The sequence below is a fragment of the Macrotis lagotis genome, chromosome 1 (genome assembly GCF_037893015.1).
Source record: "Macrotis lagotis isolate mMagLag1 chromosome 1, bilby.v1.9.chrom.fasta, whole genome shotgun sequence".
Lineage (NCBI taxonomy): Eukaryota > Metazoa > Chordata > Mammalia > Peramelemorphia > Peramelidae > Macrotis > Macrotis lagotis.
The window spans coordinates 835,300,319-835,322,903 of NC_133658.1; the positions used below are offsets into that span (position 1 = coordinate 835,300,319).

General features: G+C 41.7%; 1 protein-coding gene across 4 annotated transcripts in view; it reads left to right on the forward strand.

The window, feature by feature from the left end:
* CLPB (ClpB family mitochondrial disaggregase) overlaps positions 1–22,585 on the forward strand; it is a 177,126-nt gene that overhangs the window by 35,584 nt on the left and 118,957 nt on the right. For 2 of the 4 annotated variants that reach the window (XM_074217294.1, XM_074217295.1), the window contains exons 4-5: positions 13,336–13,439; positions 20,762–20,851. In XM_074217294.1, coding sequence (XP_074073395.1) covers positions 13,336–13,439; positions 20,762–20,851 — 194 coding nt within the window. The remainder of the gene's footprint in view (positions 1–13,335; positions 13,440–20,761; positions 20,852–22,585) is intronic. The other 2 variants (XM_074217296.1, XM_074217297.1) reach the window with 1 other exon arrangement.

Sequence of the window (22,585 nt, forward strand, 5' to 3'; positions counted from 1 at the left end):
CTTGACCTCAAGGTTTCCTCAGCTTTAAAATGGAAATAATAGCCCCTACCCCCCAGGGTTGTTGTGAGGATCAAATGATGTCTTCGTAAAACTTTTAGCACAACTGTGTCTTGCACAAAGTAGGTTCTGTATAAATGCTTATTCACTACCACACCCATTGTACCTAGACCTAGCCCAGAAGCTTGGAGCTCTGTTATCTACTATAAAAGTTGAAGTGATTAGCAAGACCAGAGTTCTATCAATTGTCCTTTTATTTTTAGCAGAAAGAGATCTTCCATAGATACCCAAATAGTTGAAATCCTCCATCACAGTTAATGCTTACCTGTGCCAGGTTCCTGATTTCCATCCAAAAGTCTTCAGATTCCATCTCATCAGGATACTGCCTCTGTTTCTTAAGACATGTTCTTATAACCACCTCAGGTTCCTGGATTTTCTTACAGATAACTGTCTTCCTACTGAACAGTACTGGAACTTTCCTTCCCTCTAATCTGTTCTTGTCATGAGTTGAGTGCCACCATAGTAATATGTGTAGGATCACTTTTACATCCTTGAATTGAAGGTCTCGCTTTCATTCTGCTATGTAGAGACATCTGAGACCATGAGTATCATTTCTCAGGTCAAGGTCATTCTCCATGGCCAATTCCAGAATTAATTATCCCCTGTGGATCCATGATTAAGGATAGTGTGATGAGGTTGGGAGGTCATGGAATCAAAGAACAATAGAAGTAGAAGCATTCTTATCAATCTTCTAGCTCAACCCCCCTCATTTCAAAGAAGGGACCTGGGAGACAAGGAAGGACAAATGACTTGTCCCTTGTAACTCAGCTAATTATTGGTATCCCAGGTGAGGGTTCATCCTACCTCAGCTCTGGAGTCTTAAGGATTTAGAATAAGGGACTTTAAAGGTCAATCCTCCTCCCCTCCCCCAAAGTCATTTAGCACTTCCCCCTCAAGTCCCTTTACTCCTTGGGAGTGGGAGGAACAGGGGCATGAACTTTTGAGTTGAAATTTTCTGAGATTTCCCTACTGAGTGGCAGAGTCTATATTTCTGAGATTCCTCATCTTGACAGAAAACTGAGATGGCGGGACAGCAGCCTGGGGGCTTCTCATGGGACCTGGGGTCCTCATGGCATGGGCTTCAGTTTCTTCATCTATAAGTTTAAGGGAGCAGAATGCAACTGGAATCCCATGACTTTGCCCCTACATCTTCAGTCTTTTGCCATGGCAGTGGGAAATCAAATGATAATTGGTAACAGTTCAATAGCTTGTGTTTATCTGGCATTGTATCTTTTCCTGGTGCTTTCCACATCTCTCATCCCATTGCATCCTCATAGTGTTACTAGTCAGGTAACCTTGGGCAAGTCATTGAACATTCCTAGGCCTCCATTTTCTCATCCATTGTGCTAAATATTCTTTAAGGCTTCTTCCTCCCTCTGTGAATGACAATGTGAGAGAAAAGCATTGTTTTGATGGATCACATTCCCCACAAACCAGTGTCACAGGCCTTGCCAGATTCCTTTCTCTCTCTGTCTCTGTCTCCCTAGGTCTAGCAGATTTGAGAGTGGGGAATACTCCATACATACATAACAGATATCTAAGCTCTCATCGAGTTTGTATCAGGGAAAGGTTGTATCTGCTGTATCTGTAATTAATATGGACTTCTAGCAGATCTCAATCAAAACCTAAATCATCTTTGTGCTCTACTCTGCCCTTCCCAGCTCCTCCATTACCCTGGCTGGAATACTCTCCCTCCCTGGATTCCTTCAGAGTCCTTCTCAACCACCTTCTATATAAAGCAGCTGTTTGTGCCCTTTTCCTTCCCTCTGGGCAGCTAGGGGGCATAATGGATAGAGCACCAGCCCTGGAGTGAGGAGGATCTGAGTTTAAATCTGGCCTCAGATACTTGATATTTGCTAGCAGTGTGATCTTGGGCAAGTCACTTAATCATGATTAATCTTGCATCTAGGACCATCTCCAGTCATCTTGATTCATATCTGACCACTAGATCCTGATGGTTTCAGAAGGAGAAAGTGAGATTGGTGCCTTAGCACAGCATCCCCTCATTTAAATCTATTTCATATGCATGTCATGGCATCAACTCCCTGATGTCATGATCTCCTTCAAGAATGAAGAATAAACATCATCATCATTATCATTTCCTTCTCCCTCCTCCCCCAAAATTTACCTTTTGGTTTTTTTTTAATTTATCCATATGCATGCTGTTTTACCTCCACTGAAATTACCCAGTGGAATGAGAATACCTTCTTTATGTTCTCCTTGGAGTTTATGGTGCCCATCAAATGTTCTGTGTTCTTAGAACTTGTTGGAAGGGGAAAGTTTCATCCAAAATTTCATATTGTATGAAGAATTCCTTTGAGTGAGAGAATTCCTCTTCAGGCTTTACTTGCCTTAGCTGCCTTCAAGGCTGTCACTATCACACACAGGGCCTAGAACTTGCATCTAAACCTGCTCTTCTCAGAACAGTTAGGGCAGAAAGCACGCACTTACAGAAAGCAGAAAGCTGTAAGCTGTGGCCAAGCCCTGCCCTTTGAGTCACTGGCCAGGTCTGTGCCTCTGATTTAATTAAAACCCAATTAGCAAATTAAATCGTGGTCTACAGAGGTTGCCAACCCAGGGAAACACCTACAGTCATAGAAATCTTCACACCCCATCCTGATCACATGGCAGCAGCCTTTCTTAACCATCCTCCCAGCCACTTGGGCTTTCTTGCCTGAAAGCTGTTTGACCCCTGGACAGTAGTTGGAGTAAGTACACTTTTATTAAGTGCCTACTGTATGCTAACCACTGGATATTTAGACAAAATGAAAATAGACCCGACCCTGCCCTGAAGGAGTTCACATTCATTCTTTTGGAAAAACAATATATATATATGTATACATCAACAACTAAATAGAAAACATGTACAAAGCAATTCCAGAGAAAACCACAGGTGTGATATGGAGGGCAGTTTGTTAATAGGAGAATAGACATGGGGCGGCTAGGTGGTGCAGTGGATAGAGCACTGCCCTGGAGTCAGGAGTACCTGAGTTCAAATCCCGCCTCAGACACTTAATAATTAGCTAGCTGTGTGGCCTTGGACAAGCCACTTAGCCCCATTTGCCTTCCAAAATCCTAAAAAAAAAAAAAAAACCAGAACAGACATTCAAAAAAACACAATAGAAGGGTGGGACAGAAGGGAGATGAGACTGCCATCAATAGGTGTCATCCCCTATCCACATGAGCAATGGTATTGGTTTGAGCATGTTCATCCAAAGGAAGGCAGATGTTGAGTCCCTGGGTCTGTTTTATCTTAAGGAAGGCAGATGTTGAGTCCCTGGGTCAGGCATTGACTGGTGGAAGCTGTAGAACAGGCTAGTTTGTAGAAGGGTTGATAGGTGTTTGATTTATTCACTGTCCAGTCAACCTGATAAGGTCTGCCCCAAGACCCCCCCTGTACCCTCAATGGATTATCTCCTTCAAGGTGGTATAACAACTTTGAATCTGTACTAGTCAATGAAGATTAGAACATAACATTTCACTCTTGGTCCCTGACTCCTGGGGCCAAGAAGAAGACAAGGAGACCTCATATTTCTTAATTTTCGGAAACATTTCACATGTTGAACACCGTTTCCTCTCTTGAGTTTTTGTGTCATTCACTTCTCTGAGTTCTCTTCCTTTTGTGAATGTATCTTTTTAGTCTCCTTTGCTGGTTCATTCACATCTTGCCCTCCATACTTTGAGTGATCCTCAAGGTTTTTGCACTGGGTTCTCTTTCTTTATTTTCTCTGTCTATATACTCTCATTCACTGACCTCACCAGCGCTCCTTGGATTTAGCAAAATTAAATTATCAGCTCTATGCAGATGACTCACAGATCTAGAAATCTAGACTTATTCTCTCTTTCCTATGCTCTAGTCTCACATCACCTACTGGAGATTTCAAAATGAATGTCTGATGGTTATCTCAAACTCAGAATGTCCCAAACTGAACTCATTATCCTTTAATTTGCTAATTGGATTTCACTTGGATTAGAGGTAAGGATTTATTCATCTTCCAGATTAGTTATAGGTCCTCACTCTCCCAAAGTCCACTGCTCTTTTGAACTTTGCTTTTTAATTAATCAGCAAACATTAACTGCCTTATATAAGTATATCTATATATCTATATGTTTATGTATGTATGTATGAATTATATATAATACAGGCACTGTATTTAGTGCTAAGGACACAGAAAGAGGTAAAAGACAGTCCCTGCCCAACAAGGTTCTCTCAGTCTAATGGGGGAGACAAATATTCTCTTTCTGCTCTGAATTGGGCTCCTTCCTTCCTTTCTCCTACATATACTGTATGATCCACTGACAGGAAGAGCTCCATGCTTCTTCACTATCAGTTCCCTGTGCCTGAATACTCTTTCCTCACCCCTACCTCCCAATTTTCTTGCTTTCCTTCAAGAACCATCTCAAAATCTGTCTTTTTTTCAAGAAGGCATTTCTTATCCCCCTATACTGCTAGTGCAATCTTTCTGAGAATACCCCCCCTTTATATTGTTTGTATGTATGTATGCATGTATGTGTGTATATGCACATATAGACATAATTTTTGCATGTTGTTTCCCCCATTAGGCGGTGATCTCCATAAGTGCAGGGACTATGTTTTTAATTTTCTTCCTATCCCTCAGAATTTAGCATAATACCTAGTGCATAGTACATAGTAAGTATTTAATAAATGCATACTGCTTGATTTCTTTTTGAGAACTTTAACTTGAAGACTCATGGCCAAGACTTCTTGTGAAGGATGTTATTATACGATGTCCATTCCATTTTCAGTAGTAGGTAGGCTAGATGACTCCAGGTCTGGTCACACTCTTAGGAGTCTGTGTAATAGTCCTTCTGTCTCTTCTCTCCCCCCCTTCCAATTCATTCTTTCATTCCCTTGCTTAAACTGACTCCTCTGTTCAGAAACCATTAGTGATTTTCTGTTGCAAAGTTTGGGCTCTTTTGCCTGGATTAAAACCCTCTTTTCCCCTCCATTCCAGATAACACTCTCTCCTACCTTCTCCCACCATAGTATGTGTAGCACACTCCATCCCTTTTGTCATGCATTTTTTTTAATGTCTGAAATGCCCTTCCTCTCCCTTTGCTTAACTGTTTCCCATCCTTTGAAGCCCATCTCAAATATTGCCTCTTCCCCAAAGCACTCCTTTCTCTCCCAGCTGATATTGATTCCTTCTCCCCTCCATTTTAAATGTCAGTTTGTTTTGCATCTCTCTGATGCACTTAAATTGACTTTTGGGTAAGGCAGTAAGGAATCAGAAAAGATTTTTTTAAAGACTTACTAGTCTGGGTAGGCACTTAGTCACCATCATTAGCAATTGGATGCCCATAGGTACCCAGCTTCTATAATTTCAGCAGTTCCAGCCATCCTTGTCATGCTTTTAAGTGCTTGAGGATATGACTTGAACCCCAGAGAATATAAACAGTCCTCTCTGAGTCTGCATGATGAGTCATTGGCCTGGACAGAGCCCTTGAGGTCTAGCTCATAGGGCTTCTTTCCTAGCTTTCTGCTTTAGAAGGTGAATTGCATATTTCTTGTGATTGGGTTAGTGCCATGATGATGAACCAAATCACTTTTCCTTCCCCATCACATTGGACCATTCTCTGCCCTCCGGAGCCAAGGGGACTGCACTTGGTTGCTTGGACACGTTCTGCTGCCTGCAAATTGGACAGAGACGATCAATACCTCTGAACCCAGAAATGTCTGGAAGAAGAAATCGGTGCCATGGGCTGCCCAAAGGGACAGCCTGACATGAGACTCTAAGGCGCAATTGAAGGGTGATTGGATGGAACAGCTAAATATTGACCAAATTATTGTCCTTTTGAGTTTAGAGCAGCACATCCTTTTCACTTGGATTTTAAATCAGCCTTATCTGAAAAGGGTAAGATTGTGTGACTGTGAATACAGAAAAGTTGGTTTCCCTGTTTTGTGAAGCTGTTAGGAACCAAGAGTAGGGCTGAACATTGTGCTCAATAAAGAGACTAACAGCAACCTAGATTTCAGGGAAAACCTTTGTCAGAGTCTCTGATGTTATCTTTATGGACTAAATGGAGATGCAGGTTGGATGATACCATAGGAGAGTTAAATGGACTGTCTCAGAGATCTTTTCCTTGGACTTTACTGTTCAGTATTTTTTTCAGTGGCTTGACTGAAGGCAGTAGATAGGAAGATACCAGCTATGCATAGAACACAAAGGTAGATGGATTAACTAATTCCAGGTAGTTGGGACCTGATCCAAAAAGAAGGCTAAACAATAAGTTTATCTTTGAATAAGATGAAATGTCATAGAGATAAATGTGAAGTCTTATCCTTGGTCTCCAGAAGTCATCTTCACAGGATGAGAAAGAATTGGGGTGAGGTTAAGCAAAAGTTCTCAAAGTTTTAGTGGATTGTAGGAATCTAGGAGCTAGAAGAGAATTCAAACCATCCCTGAATGAGAAACAATTCTTTGCCAACTCTTAAACAATATATACTTCCAGCAAGGTGAATTGAAGACAAGACATTCAGCAAGAGGTAGCCCTTCCCTCCCAAGGTAACCCCCATTCTGTTACTAGATATTTGTAACAGTTACTAAGTTTTTCCTCTCATTCAACCTAAATCTGGGTCTCTACAATCTTTAGTAGCTTAACAGTGACATTTTCATATTTGTGACATTTTCTATGTAGTACCTAATAGCCCAATTTAAACGAGTCAGTTTGGTGACAAAGCCCTCCAAAAGACTAGTATTGTGTTGAATCCTGGGTATCACATTTTAGGAAGGATGTTGATTAACTAAATCATACTTGGGAGATGGGGGGGTAGTATGAAGGTACAGTTAGATCAAAGATCTGGAGACAGAAGCAACACAATATTGTTTTTCAAGTAGAGTCAAAGGTGGTTAGGTAGAAGAGTAATGGTCTAGGAGCTAAGAGGTCTGAGGTCAAAGAGCTCTTAAGTAGCAGGACTTTATGAACTGTGGTCCTCCACCTTCAAATCTAGCAGTTTCCATCATCCCATACTACCTCCCACCTGACAACATGCTTTAGTCTTATCCAGGGGAGCCCTGTAGCATTATGGTAAAAACCATGACTTAGCGATTACAGGACCTGGTTTCAGATACCATCTCTATCAGGTCTATCTAAGAACTTTCTATCCTTTAGGAAGTCACTTTCACAGGTCTTGTGTGGATTAAAACAAGCACAGCTTTAGTGGGGCAGCTCGGTGGTGCAATGGATAGAGCACCGGCCCTGGAGTCAGGAGTACCTGAGTTCAAATCCAGTCTCAGACACTTAATAATTTCCTAGCCGTGTGGCCTTGGGCAAGCCACTTAACCCCATTGCCTTGCAAAAACTAAAAAAAAAAAAAAAAAAAAAAAACCCCACAGCTTTTCCAGATTCTTGAAAAACCTATTCCTTTAAGCACCAAAACTTTTTTCTTATTTTAACTATAGTAGATACAAATATTTTTAAAGGATATTCTATACTTTGATGCCTTCTTAAGTAGAGAATATAGGACATTGATTTTGGCTTAGTGGAAGGCTTACAGATGAACATCTATTTAATAAGATAGATGTTTAGAGAAGCAGTTAGCTTCTTCCTCCTACCTGAACTGTTTGATCATAGGCAAGCCACCTACCTCTATAAGACTTGTCAGAGTATCTGATGCTATCTTTTTTTTTTTTAAGATTTTTCAAGGCAATGGGGTTAAGTGGCTTGCCCAAGGCCACACGGCTAGGTAATTATTAAGTGTCTGAGGTCGGATTTGAACCCCGGTACTCCTGACTCCAGGGCCGATGCTCTATCCACTGTGCCACCTAGCTGCCCCTGATGCTATCGTTATGGACTAAATGGAGATGCAGGGTGGATGATACCATAGTAGAGTTAAATGGACTTGATATGGTTAAAGGATCAAATGTGTCAGCTTAAAGTGAAGTTGCTTTAATCCCAGCAACTCTCCAAGATTTATTACTAAATTGGAGTTGGGATGAGGTTTCCATATCAAATAAAACAACTGCATCTGATTATTTATCATCATTTTAGCACTTAGTACTTTTCTAAAGACAGGACAGTTTTTTTCATATTGTATGCTGTGATTACACAATCACAGATTTGTTTTTGGTTTGTTTGGGTTTTCTTTGTTTTTTCCCTTTTTTGGAAACAGGGTTAAGTGACTTGCCCAGAATCACACAACTATTAATTATCTGAGATTGGATTTGAATTCAGGTCCTCCAGTCTCCAGGACATTGCTGTACCCATTGGGCTATCAATCTAGCCCCACAGTTTTATCAGCAACCTTTTAATCTAACACATTCCTTAAAAAGGATTGCATTTGGGGCAGCTAGGTGGCGCAGTGGATAGAGCACCGGCCCTAAAGTCAGGATTACCTGAGTTCAAATCCTCAGACACTTAATAATAATTACCTAGCTGTGTGGCCTTGGGCAAGCCACTTAACCCCATTTGCCTTGCAAAAAACTAAAAAAAAAAGAAAAGAAAAAAAGGATTGCATTACCCTAATTGACAGATAGTCAAGTCATCCAGTCCCCATTTCACCTTGAGATGACTTGATTGTTAAAAAGTCTTCTCAAGGTTGAACATCCCTAATTCTCTTTCACCTAGTTCTCAAGCCCTCTCACTGACCTCCTTGCTCTCTTCTGGACATGATCCAACTTATCAGTATCCCTTCTTAATTCTACATCCAGAATCAAGCTCATGCTTTAAGCTCAGTACAGAGGGACTGTCCAGATTCTTATTCCTGGAAGCTCTACCTTTCTTAATGCATCCCTAAATCACATTAGCTATCTTGGCTACAAGAGAACAACTGGTAACGTGTATTGAGCCTTAGGCCACTATTTTGATCCCCAGATCTCTTTTACACATATTGCAGTTGTAATTATGATTCCCCCGGCTTGTATTTGTGAATTTAACTCCTTATACTAGTCTAAGCATTGGGACTTTGTCCTAATGATGTTAAAACATCTTTTATATAGATTATCCTTTGTCATTCCTTTGCCATGGTATCAGCCAGCCCATTTCCTCTTCCCTAACAAGACCACCAGACCAGATCCTATCTAGAAGGACCAAAAGAACAGATGCCACAAGAAACTATTCTGCCCCCTTGAAACCGATGGGACAGCCCTCTTCCCCCCATCCCTTTTCAGGGGGAACATAAAAGTCCCTATTCCACTAGAATCTTCGTGCTTTCTCCTCATTCCCAGTATTGGTGGATTAAACTTCTCTTTTAATCTATCAGCCTTTGCCAGGAGAACATGGCCACCCAAGCTGCTTGAATGTCAGTCATCATCTATAATCTTTCTGGTATTGTGGAAGACTATTAGATCTTATTGTCTGCTCTGCCATTAAACCCTCCAGACATCTAGGTTTTGCCCTCTGACCTGCTAACACACCCAAATGTCCACTGAATCTTATCATCCCCTTTCATTATGGATGATTCATAGTACCCATAATTATGTAAAAATAGTTTCATAAAGACTTTTTTTAGAACTCTGATCAATACAATATTGCATCATGAATCTAGAGACCTGAAGAAACATAGCAACCAGAAAATACAGACTGAGTTATATTTCTGGACATGGCCATGTGGGAATTTGATTTACTCCAGACTATATATACTTGTAGATTTTCTTTTTTCTTTAGTCTTCTTGGTAGAGAATGGAAAGAAGGGATAATAAGTGTTTTTTAAATAAATAAATTTATCTTTCTAAGAAAAATTTAGTACCCTCCCCCCCATGTCCTTAGAAAGCAAAACAACTCCTAACAATTTCATCTCTTGGTCTCCTCTAAACACTTTTTATTAATCCTAGCAATTTTTTTGTTTTGTTTCTTAAAAAATTTCAGGTAGCAAAAAATATTTTCTCTCCCTCCCACTCTTCATTAGGAAAAAATAAGAATTATTGAAATAAACATATGCAAACAAAAGAAATCCCCATACCTGTGCTCTCACTAAGAAAGAATTATTTGAAATATCTATCCCTGAGGAAAGGAGATCTGCCAATTATGGGGGACCTGAATCATTTCCCTGGACCATGTAAAAAATCACAGAGCAAAAATCTCAAAGCCCAGGCAATTGCCCAGAGATTGAATAACAAAGAACTGGAAGGGTTAACTGTGATTGTCTAAAAGTAATCTGACTTTATCAGATTTAATCTTCTTGGAGGCTCATCCAAGAGACACAGAACCAGAGAGCCCTTCCCCTTTGTGGGATTCAGTTGTTGTTTAGCCATTTTCATTCATGTCCAAGTCTTCATCACCCCTTTGTGGTCCTCCAGACCACTTTTACAGATGAGGAAGCTGAAGGTTGGGTAACTTGTCCAAAGTCATACTACTAGTAAGTCTGAGGTCAGATTTGAACCTGAAAGATGAGTCCTTCCTACCTATCCATTGCACTGCCTAGCAACCCATATTCCTAGGGTTAGCATCAACTTGTCACATATAGAGCTTTTGGAGATAGGGAGATATCTAGCTTTAATAATTTGGAATATGATAATAAAGCTTCAGTTTTAGATATTCAATTCAGGGTTCAATGATGCCAGTTTCCTGGAGGTGATGATCAAGAAAGAAAATTCTACCAAAATCTGAAGGCAATGAGCCCAGTCTTGACTCTCCTTAGTAAAATGAGTACCCTGATTAGAGGCAATGATGCAGAGAAGTCCATAAGAAAGAAAGATATATTCTGGAAGAGTTTTAACGTCTGCCACAGTTGACAGACTTAACTTGTACTGCAATGCCATGTCCTGAATAAACTATAGTAATGGCAAACCTCTTGCTTTGAAATGAAAGATAGCATAATCAAACTTCAGGTCAGAGGCAAGTCTACTATCATACAGGATTATGCCATACTGCCATTTCAAAATTGTACTACTCGTCCTTAGTAAAGGGGAGAGCACTGCCAAGGAAGACTTGAATTCAAATGTGACCTCAGACACTTAATAATTACCTAGCTATGTGACCTTGGACAAGTCACTTAACCCTATTGCCTTACAAAAACAAACAAAAAAGTAAAAGTAAAGTGCCATGCCCAACACCATACAGTATCATGACTCTCATGTCTGGGTTAGTGATAGACCAAATTTCCAGTCCCCATGATTTTTATAAAGAGCAGAATCCTAAAATTGAGTTCAGTAGAACCCTAATGGTTTCTCCAACTCTCTCATAAAGTTAAATGTGATGGGAAGAATTCTTCCACTGATTCTGAATCCAAAAAGGAGAAATTTTGATTGTCCAGGCTGTACTTTTTAGGTTCCCAACTACTCAGGCAGTCTCATGGCTACTGCCTAAGAATTAGTACAGATGAAGATCTTTTCTGCCTCCTCTTCTCAAATGCCAACCATGTAGGTTCCAGCTCATCCTAATGAGAAGACATTCCAGGACTGTATCCCTCAAGTTATTGAATTAATGGTCACCAAGGTTCAAATGTCCATGCTTCTCACACTGGGCAGAGCCATTAGCAAACCAAGCAAAATTTTTCCTAATAGGAGGAGGAAAAGCTTTAAGGGTAGAATTAGAGGTCTCAGCTTTCAGCAAAACCGCAATTTGTTCTTGAAGGACACTAACCCACAAAGGTCTTGGGGAAACACAAGTTTTGGATATCTGACTTTTATCTAACAAGGGAAGCCTTACACATCTTATTAGAGGGGGACCATCATGCATCACCTAGGTTATCATGAGTGACTCTAGTTGAAGAGAGATAGTTTTGTTAACAGGCAAGTAAATGCTTTTCAGAAGTGGCATAAGAGGCATCTATCCAGCCCAGGTGACATTCTGGATCATCAATATAAACAAGGCACTATACTAGGAAAATTCAGGGAACTGAGAAAAAATGGTGATGCTATTCAGAACTCCCTCCCAAAAGCCAACTATTCTTGCTAATCCTGTCCATAGGACTAGAGAGAAAAGCATTGTCAAGATTGATTACACCATACCACCTGTGGTGCCAAGACTTGACTCCAGCAGGGTCAGTGGTGGCAAAGGCAGCCATTAAAACAACTTTGTGATCACTCTGAGCCCCCAGATCCCATCCATCTTCTTTCCTTTATTTTAAAAGGTTTATTTATAAAAAGGAGTTTGTATAGTGAGATGCACCATACATACTCTCTCATTGCCATCATTAAGCAGGAGCTATCTTTTACCGCCCACTCCACTCCCATGCACACATCAATATTATATAATATTAATGACATGGAATGATTCAGGCAACTTCAGTGTTTTCCATTTGGTCCTATCCAAAATGATTTTATTTGCCTGTATAGGATCAGCATATATAGAGCCATAAAGGTGCTGATAATGAGAGTCTATGCTATGCATTTCCACATGAACTCATCCTGACTAGAACCAATCTTCTACCCACCCCCACCTCAGAAGGATACCCCAAGAATGCTCCTTTCTTCCAATGGAAACTGCCCCTTTGGATCCATCGAAAGGTCTTGGTGTAATAGGACCTGGCTTCTTGTAGTTTCAAACTATTGGGCAATTGATTCAATCCATAAAGCCAATTTATCCCATCTTTTGCCAAATCTTGTTCCTAACTTCACAACTTCTCCCCTTTTCATTTATATCACCACAACCCTCATTCAGGTTTTCATCTCATTTGGAATGCCTTCAGTCTACACACACTAATCTGTCCTCCTCCATTCAGCTACCAAGGTGGCTTTCCCAAAGCCCAGGTCCTGATTGTGTCACTCCCCTGTTCAGTATCAAGACCTCCCATATTTAGAGCCCTTCCTTGCTGGCCCCTCACTACCTTTAGTAGCCATCCTGTCCTTTCCTCCCTTCGATGCACTGTGATCTAGCTTCCCTGGCCCAGCACCAGTTCTTTGAGCACAGGACCACATCTGCCCTCCCCTTGTCTTTGAACCCACTGGCTTTCCTTGTTGCCTGGAAGACTCTGATTTCTAGACTGGATGCCAGATCCCACCTTTTATAACAAACATTCAGAAAACTTTTAGGTTACTTTCTCTTATATGCCTAGCTGTTCATGCCTGCGCTCCGAGGGTAGGGACTGTTTTTGCCTGACACATAGTTGGTGCTTAATAGATGTTTATTGATTGGTAGGAAGTGAAAAGTAGTGAAAATAGTGCTGAGACTCTTGATTCTGACATCATACCATGGACCAAGTCACTTTCTCTTTAGTTACTTCCTCTGAAGTGAGATATTGTCAGCTCACAACTAACAAAGAGAGGTGATGCTGAGTGTGATTTTTCTCAAGTCTGTAGGCATTCCTTGGGGATATCGTTGTGTGTATCTGGTCCCCTTGGCACTCACTTTTTATGTGCTTCTGTTCCCCCTCAGTGTTGTGCAAGTCCTGCTGGCTGCAGGGGCTGATCCCAACCTGGGAGACGAATTCAGTAGCGTCTACAAGACCGCCAAGGAGCAAGGTGTCCACTCCCTGGAAGGTAAGAGATTCCGTATGAGAGTAAACATCTTCTCAGTAGTGATTGCCTCTCTTTTGGGAATGAGAAGTTGGCTGCTCCTGTCGTAAAGAGCAAAAATGATCCAAATGCTACCAAGATATTGAAAGAAACAAAGGAAGGACTCTGGGATGGGTGGGTCTTTTATGGAAGATTTATGAGAAGGGAAGGGCAGATCCTCTAATGTATGAAGGCATGGAAAATTGCGATTTGCATCCAGTCCTCATCACCTTTGCCAGTGTTGGAAGAAGGCAAAACTTTCCCAGGGAGACTAGCAATTCAGTCTGTAAATAAATGTTACCCAAGGGTCAGCCCAACTTGGGCAACAATCTAGACTTCTTTGGAACACTGAAAAGGAATTAACAGGGATGGTGTTGAAAGTCAATTTTAGGAACAGAGGTTCAAGCAAAGTAACATGAAATACTGGGTAACTGATTGTCTGATTCATACCTCTTCAGACTTTCCTAAAGGCAGCTACTTGCATTCCTTGTCGTACTGTATATATACTGTTGTGTCCAAGTGTTCATGAGTGGGAAGCCCCTGAGACTGGAGTGGACCCCTGGGATCAGAACTGTCTTGAGGGTCCACTCCAGTGAGACCACAAGCACAGATGCTGTGCATTCATTTCCCCTACAGGTTGTGGGCACCTACCACAACCTTTGTGCTATCGAATAACCCTTTGATAGAAACATCCTTAGCCTCATACCCATTTATTGTTTTCTTGTAACTGACAACCTTTCTCCCCTCTCCCCTCTTCTAGTACTCCACTGGTCCCACTTCTCTTCTCTGTCCCCTTCCCATCCTTAAATGGGTTGTGAGGGAGAAAATGCTAGGAGACAAGATAAAAGAAAGAAGGGGGAGAGCTAGGACTGAGACAGGATTTAGGGACTAAGAAATATGGTTTTTGTACCTTTTTATCTAAGTATTATGCCAAGCATGTCTTCTGTTATTTCTTACATATCTAACTTTTTAATACCAACTTTTATTCCTATCCCCTATAACTAGCACAATGCCAGTATATGGAAGGTACATAATAAATGATTGTTAATTCATTGACCAAACTGCAATTTCATGGTGTGGGGAATTCTGGGTAAGAAAATTCCTGCCAGCATAGATCAGGGCCTTCTTTTCTATTTAGATTCTTAAGAGAGTTGCTCTAGAGCACAGAAAAGTTAAAAGGCTTTACCAGGGTCACAGACAAAGTATATGTCAGAGGCAAGACTTAAGCTCAGGACTTCCTGGTATTGAAATAGATAATTTCAAAATTCCTTAGAACCAGGCTAAAACTAATGGGAAGAGGTCATGTGACTTCCACCCACCTACCCCAAGTTAAATTAGAGAGACCACCTGCTAGTTAATGGACCCATGCTGTTTCCTTGCCCACACTATTCCTGACCTGTCCTCCACTTTGCCAGCATGTTGCTTTTCTATCCTCTTTTGAATTGTGCCTGTTGTTCATCTGGGCTGAATCAGGGATGGAGGCCTCTCTGAAGACTTCCCTGCCATTCCCATACACAAATTAGTATTTTTAGTCTACTTATATTCAATAAATGCTTATTATAAAGTACCTACTATTTATGGTGTTCTTTCCTTGACCTAGGGAAATTATAAAATTGAGATAAGATATGATACCTTAGTCTAGTAAAGAGGTGAGCCAGCTATACTCTGGCTATGTAGTTTGCATATCCTGGTTGATCGTCAGGCTCATAAACAGGTGATGATGTTTGTCATTCATTCTTGAAGAAGACCATGACATCAGGGAGATGATACCATGACAAGCACATGAATTGGATTTGAGTGTGAGGGAGTGCTGTGTTAATTCACTAGTCTCATTTTCTTCTCTGGAGTCATTTGTGTCGTGGCTAGATATGAATCAGGACAGTTAGAGATGGCCCTGAATGCAAGCCAAATCAGGGTTAAGTGACTTGGGGCAAGCTAGGTGGCACAGTGGGTAGAGCACTGGCCTTGAAGTCAGGAGGAAGGGAGTTCAAAGACAGCTTCAGACACTTGACAGCTAGTAGCTGTGTATCTTTGGTTAAGTCACTTAAACAGATAACAATAATATACTACAGTACATGTTTAGTGTTTTGGAAAGGAGCAGGCAGAGTTCTAGGTGATATGCTTGGAGTGGGGAGGAGAGTGCTTGGGAGATTGTCAACTGAGACCTGAAAAGGTTTACTGGATGGGGAAAGGGGCATATGAATTTAGCTGTAAAGGTTAATTTTAGAATTTATCTAACAAAGAAATAAAACTACATATATATGAAACAGCTGTGAAAAGGCAAGGTTAGTTGTGTTTTGGGTTCAGATAACCAACATAATAAAGTGGAATATTCACTACATTTGGTGTTGAAAGAGCTAAAATTAAAATAGATTTTGCTCTTTGCCTAGCTGTACGATCTTGGACAAATCACTTGAAGTCTCTGAGGCTTGGATTCTCTTCTCCCTCATCTGTAATTTGGGGTGGTTGAATGAGGTAGCCCTTAAGGTCCCTTACAGCTCTCAATCCTGTAGTCCATTATAGACTACAGAGTAGTAATTTGAGGTCATTCTGTTAAGGTTCTCCCAAATTAAAATCGAATTGCAGGATTCTGTGAGCCCCATTCCCCAGATTTTGGGGTTCTGCAACAAGAGTATTGCCATTCCTCAGACTTAGGAAGCTTCCACATCACTGCAGTAAATAATTTTACTTCTCTTCTTGATTAGCGAAGTGATATTTCTTCCCTTGGGCCAACCAGACTTGCTGTGATCAAGGATGTCACATCTCTTTCTGCCTTAGTTTTTTCATTGGTAAAATAGTGGAATCATCTCTGCTCCATTAGGATGTATGAGATTGTAAACAGACTTTAAATTACACAAAAAGAGGAGGCAGTGTCCGCAACAATAGTAGAGCTTCCCCCAGACCACACAGTGAGCCAGATACTACAACTACTGTTCTCCTGAGTTGTACCCCAGTGAGCGGAGATAAGAATTCAGGTCAGATCAGTCCAGGTGTAGAGCTGTCATGCTCTATATCATCCCCTCATCTCTATCACTGCAACATAGCTTCTCAGACTGGAGAGCCAAAGACTGCCATGGGGTATTTGTAGAGAAAGAATATATTTAATAAAAAAGTGGATAGCCCTAGCTTTCAAAAAAATGTGATGTTTGGATTACCTAGTATTAACGAGATAATCAAAAGTCAAATCCATCCCCATCCTTCTCACACTCACACACACACACACACACACACACACACAGTCAGTCTCTCTCTCTCTCTCTCCCCCTCCCTCCCTCCCTCCCTCCCTCCCTCCCTCCCTTTCTTGGATAACTCAGGATTATGTGCTATTCTTTTAAGTGTTCAAGGAAAAGGTCCTTGCCACCCAGGGATGTAGGAGGCAAGTCACTCAGCAAGCATGTGTGGTTAGGAAGGGAGGGGAAGTGTACAGATTATCTAGGGCTCATTTCTTCCTTCACCTGTCTAGGCACCAAATGGGAGTGCTAAGCCTGTATTGCTTTCAGTTATAGGACTTTCTGAAGGCCTCATCATTGATCACATTTCTGTAACATTTCAATGTTTACAAAGCACTGTCCTTACACTAACCCAGGATAGTCAGGAAGGTAGAATAAATAGTATTATCCTTTTACAATTAAGGGAGGTGAGCTTCAAAAAGGTCGCCCAAGATCAAACTGCTAGCAAATAAGTACCAGAGCCAGACATCAAACATCAAACTCAGACCTTTCAGCTCTTACAACCACAGGCATTGGCCTTAACTAGTGAGAGCAATACTCTTGCTTCCAGGATGCTTGATGTAAGTCACTCTTCACTAATGTGGCCCCAAGCCCATAACTTAAAAGTGACATCTAAATCTACTACTGCCCTGGCATTTATAGTGGACCTTAAAGCCCCAGGGCCAGGGATCTCTCTCTGCTGTGCTGCTGCGCCATTCAGCTACCCTACAGCAGATTTAAGAAGAGGGACAGAGTGAAAGGAGAGAGAAAATACGGTATATAGTAGTGGGGAAGTCGAATGGAGGGAGTTGTAATCATCAATGGCAATGGTGGAAAAATATGGAAGTAGCTTTTGTGATGGACTTATCATAAAAAATGTGATCCACCCGTGACAGAGCTGGAGGTGTTGGAACACAGACTGAAGCACATTTTTTATTATGATTATTGGGGGGGGGGGTGCAGGGCAAATGGGGCTGGGTGGCCTTCCTGGGGTCTCATAGCAGGATGATCGTTGGGTGTCTGAGGCCAGATTTGGACCCGGGTGCTCCTGGCTCAAGGGCCAATGCTCTGTCCGCCACCCAGCCACCCCTACTATTATTACTATTTTATTTTATTTTGGGTCTTTTTTTTTTCTTAGTTTGGTTTTTGCAGGGCAGTGGGGTTCAGGTGGCTTGCATGTCACATGGCTGGGTGATTGTTGGGTATAACGGGGCTGGATGTGGGCTCGGGTGCTCATGGCTCCAGGGCTGGTGCTCCATCCATTGCGCCACCTGGCCATACCTACAATTATTACTATTATTTTTTAAATATCAATTTTTAATGTATAAAAAATGTTATTTGTACAAAATGAGAATAAATATTAAATAAAAAGAAATAAAGAAAAAAGAAATGGCCCAGACAGAATTACAGAATGGACCAACAGGCCACAGGGAGCTGCCTTACAGTCCAGAGCAGGGACTCAGTGACACCATCGTCAAGATCATTGGAAACTCAGAGGTCATTGAGGCCCTCAGTTTACTGTAAGAGTGCAAGGCACCAGCATCCCAGTTCAAAAGATCAGAATAGCCAAGTGGCACAATGGATAGATATGGGAAGACTTCTATTTAACTCCAAGCTCAGGCAACATGCTGGCTGTGTGACCCTGGGTAAGTCACTTCCTCTGTCAACCAGAGGTGTAAAATAGCACTCCCTCCCTGGGATAGTGTGGGGATTGCATGAAGTAATATTTATAAAGCAAATACACGGGATGGTGCTTAGTGCTTACCCCCTTCTCTTCCCTATCTTCCTTCCCCAGTTTTCCAGCCAATGTTTCATACTGCCTTCAGAATAGCCACCACCCCATTGTGGCCGCTGCTGGGTGTTAGGGGCTCCCAGATCCTCAGGTGAAAGAGGCAGTAAATCTGCAGTAACAGTAAACAAGTTTCCAGACTCGGCAGCCAAAGGTTGTTGATAAGCAACTATTATAAACAGTGAGTGTCTGGGCTATACTCTGTGCCTCTCTTATGTACAGTTAAACTGTAAAAGAAGAGCTGGCTAAACTTGATCCTTTCTACCTCTGACAGAGATTCTGTGAATCTGAGGGTGAGAAGATAGGGAGCCAGAAGGCTGATTGGATCCAGCTCTGATCAGATGTCAGCCTTGCTCTGAGCCCTTCACTGGTTCCCAATCACCTGCTGGATAAAACACTAGTCCTTAGTCTCCATTTTAACTTTATTTTCTTATGCCACTTGGGCTGGAGTTCTTTTCTCCCCGCATATTCTCCCTTGTCTCACTTTCTCAGATTTAGGTATTTCTATTTATTAGATGGTTCCAGATTGGGACTATAAGATTTCTTTCCTTTATATTCTCATTTGTCTAGTTTGGTGATTATTATTTAGAACTAACATTGTTGGGGCAGCTAGGGGGCATAGTGGATAAAGCACCGGCCTTGGAGTCAGGAGTACCTGGGTTCAAATCCAGTCTCAGACACTTAATAATTGCCTAACTGTGTGACCTTGGGCAAGCCACTTAACCCCATTTGCCTTGAAAAAAAAAACTAACATTGTTATAGTTCCTACTTTGTGTGTCAGTCACTATGCTAAGTGCTTTATAGTTTTTCTCTCATTAACCCATTACTGTTGTTGTTGTTCTTATCAACACAAGCTTATTAAGAGGGCAACTAAGTGGCACAGTGCATAGAGCACTGCCTTTGGATTCAGGAGGATAGGAATTCAAATTTGACCTCAGACACTTGACATTTCCTAGCTGTGTGACCTTGGGCAAGTCACTTAACTCTAATTACTTCACATCCAGAGCCATCTCCAGTCATCCTGATTCACATCTGGCCACTGGACCTAGATGACTCTGGAAGAGAACGTGAAGCTGGTGATTTAGCAGACCACCTCCTTCACTCAAATCTAATTCAAGTGCTTGTCATGGCATCATCTCCCTGATGTCATGGTCTTCTAAAATGAAGGACAAACATTATTGTTCTTTTCATCTGCCTCTAGAGGAGGCTAATAAAGTAATCTAAGGCACGAGGTGAAGAAGGCTTGAGTGAGAGAAGTGACCATGGAGATGATGAGGAGGGACCAGAGAGAGTTCTGACCTAGAATGGACAGACACCAGCAGGTGCCTGACCCTGAGCTGGGAAGGAGGACAAGGTCACAGCTGACTAGGAGTGGCAGTGGAGTAGTCCATCCATAGACATGAGGAGACCAAGAGAAAGGGACAAGCTTAGAGAGGAGTTGATGAAGCATGTAGTTCTCAATTACCAATATGTACTAAGGGCTATTGGGAGCTGAGGACATAAGGGTAAGTTGGTGGTTGAAACCACCAGCGAAGCAGTTAATGAGGTGAGTAGAACATTGGCTTTGCAATCAGAAGACTTGATTTTTGAGTCCCTGGTCTGCTACTTATCAGATGACCCTGGACGTACCTGTTGTCCATGGCCTAAGTTTCCTAACCTGTAAAAGAAGGGGCTAGGGCTGGATAAACTTGAGATCCCTTCCATCTCTGACAGATATTTTGTGAATCTGAGGGTGAGAGGATAAGGAGCCAAAAGACTGGTCTGGTCCCACTGAAGAAACTGATAGCAACACAAGTCTGGCCTTCTCTGTGGCAGGAAACCAGCCTCCTCTCCCACACCACTTGTGGCTGTTGCTGGGTGTCAGGGCTCCCAGATCCTCAGGTGGAAGAGGCAGTAAATCTATAGTAACAGTAAACAAGTTTCCAGACCCAGCAGCTAAAGGCTGCCTGTATGTAACCATTATAAACACTGAGTGTCTGGGGCTGTCATATACTCACCATACTCTGCGCCTCTCTCATGTACAATTAAAACAATAAAACAAAACAGAATGTGGCCAAACCCAGCTGTAAATCAGCTTTCCTCTCAGAGCAGCGCCTGAATAAAGATGAGCCTCCAGGGGCACAAGCCTGGCAAAGTCCCTTTTTGCTTTCCCCCTCCCCCCTCTGCAGCTTATCAAAGGTAACCAAAGTGGAGGGTCCATGCTGTCCCATCAACAGGGGTTGATGATCTCCTCCCCCTACTTCCTCTCCCTACCTGCTAACCAAGTTTCTGGTCTCCTTTAGCTGAGTAGCCCCTCTCTGTGTCTTCAGATAGGGGGAAGGACGATGCAGCCTCGAACATCCTTTGCCAGTGGACAAGTGCCCTGGAGTTCGGGAGGTGGCTGGGAGCCCCCATTGGCGGTAATGGAGCTGCTATTTATACCATTCCTCCCCTACCCAGGACCCCTAAACACTCTGCTACCTATTTACCTAGGTCCTTTAAACACAATTCATATAATTCAGCAAAACTTTCTTTTATGCCTACTTCATTGCTAAGGAAGTAGATATATAAAAGAAAAGGAAAAGGAAAGACTTTATACTTGGACTTAGAAAAACTGAGTTTGAATTCTGGCTTTGACACACACACACACACACACACACACAAACACACTAGCTATATCAGTAATAATAGGTAAGTTAATCTCTGAGTCTCAATTTCTTTATCTTAAGATGGGAATATTTGTATTACCTACCTCATGCTTTGTAAATCTTAAAGTGCTCATAGAAATTTGAGTTTTTATTATTGTAAAACAGTCCTTCTTGAGGAGCTTACAATCTGAGATAAAAACAAAAATCACCATATACCCAAATAGCTATAATATTCAACTGTCACATAGTCATGGAAGGAAGATACAAAGTAGAAAGGAAAGCTTCTTTCCAGCTGGAAAGCTAACAGAGAAGGCTTTAATGGAGGAAGAATCGAATCTTGAAGGATCAATTTTAAGAAGGGAGGAGAGAGCAGGGTCTTCCAGACATAGGGAACAAGCATAAACAAAGTTACTGAGGCAAGAATATGCAGATTGTGACCAGAGAATAGTCCAGTTTGACTATAAGAATAGATCTAGGGTGCAAATCACAGAAGGCCATTAATACCAGACTAAAAAGTCTGATTCTTTTTCTTGTGGTTGGTGGGGGAGGAAGAGGAGAAGTGGGCACACTACTATAATAAGAGAAGACTGTGACCAAAGCTGAGGTGACCCAGATATGGGCAGCCAGTGAGAACTCTACTTGTCTATGGAGGAGGGTTGAAATGGGGACATGGAGACAGCAAGGATGGTATGGAAATGGCATCAGAAAGTTAGCAAAAAGACATGACTAGGATAGGATTTAACCTAATGAATTCTTCTTTTGAGGACCCAAAAAAGAGTTGATGATCTGAAACTGCTACTGGAAAGATATGGATTAGGTAGAAGATTAATTTTATATGGCACTTCATTCTACAAAAGTATTAATGAATCAGGAAGCCCCATCTGACTAGAATAACTTCATGTAGCCCTAGAGACCTTCTTTTTTACTCTACTTTTCCTGAGATAATCACCTTTTTTACAATTCACTACTCTGGCAACCCAGCAGGTTCATTCATTCTGCCATTCTTTTGCTTACACTGTTCACTGGTCTGAAATGCATATTCCCCCTCCCCTGTCCTTCAAAGCACAACTTGCATCCAACACTCCTCTGTGGTACTTTCCCAAACTACTTTACTTTTCAGTAGGTTTTCTCCACTGAATTTCTATTGGGCATTCCCTATGGGAACTCTGAACTGGGAGTCCAATGTAGATCCCAAGTTCCAATCCAAGGTCACTGGAAAGGTGATCATAGACAAGTCATTTCCTTTTTCCGAGCTTCCCTTCTATCATATGAAGGACATGTGTCCTCTATGCCACTTAGACCACCTATAGAGAATTGCACTTGGTTCTGGGACCATATTTTAGATAAACCAGAGTGCATTAAAAGGAGGGTGCCTATGATGGGAAAGCAGAAGACTTGCTATCTGTCTTCTAGAATCTGAAGATGAGGCAGCTAGGTAGTACAAGTGGATAGAGCACCATCCCTGGAGTCAGGAGGACCTGAGTTCAAATTCGGCCTTAGACACTT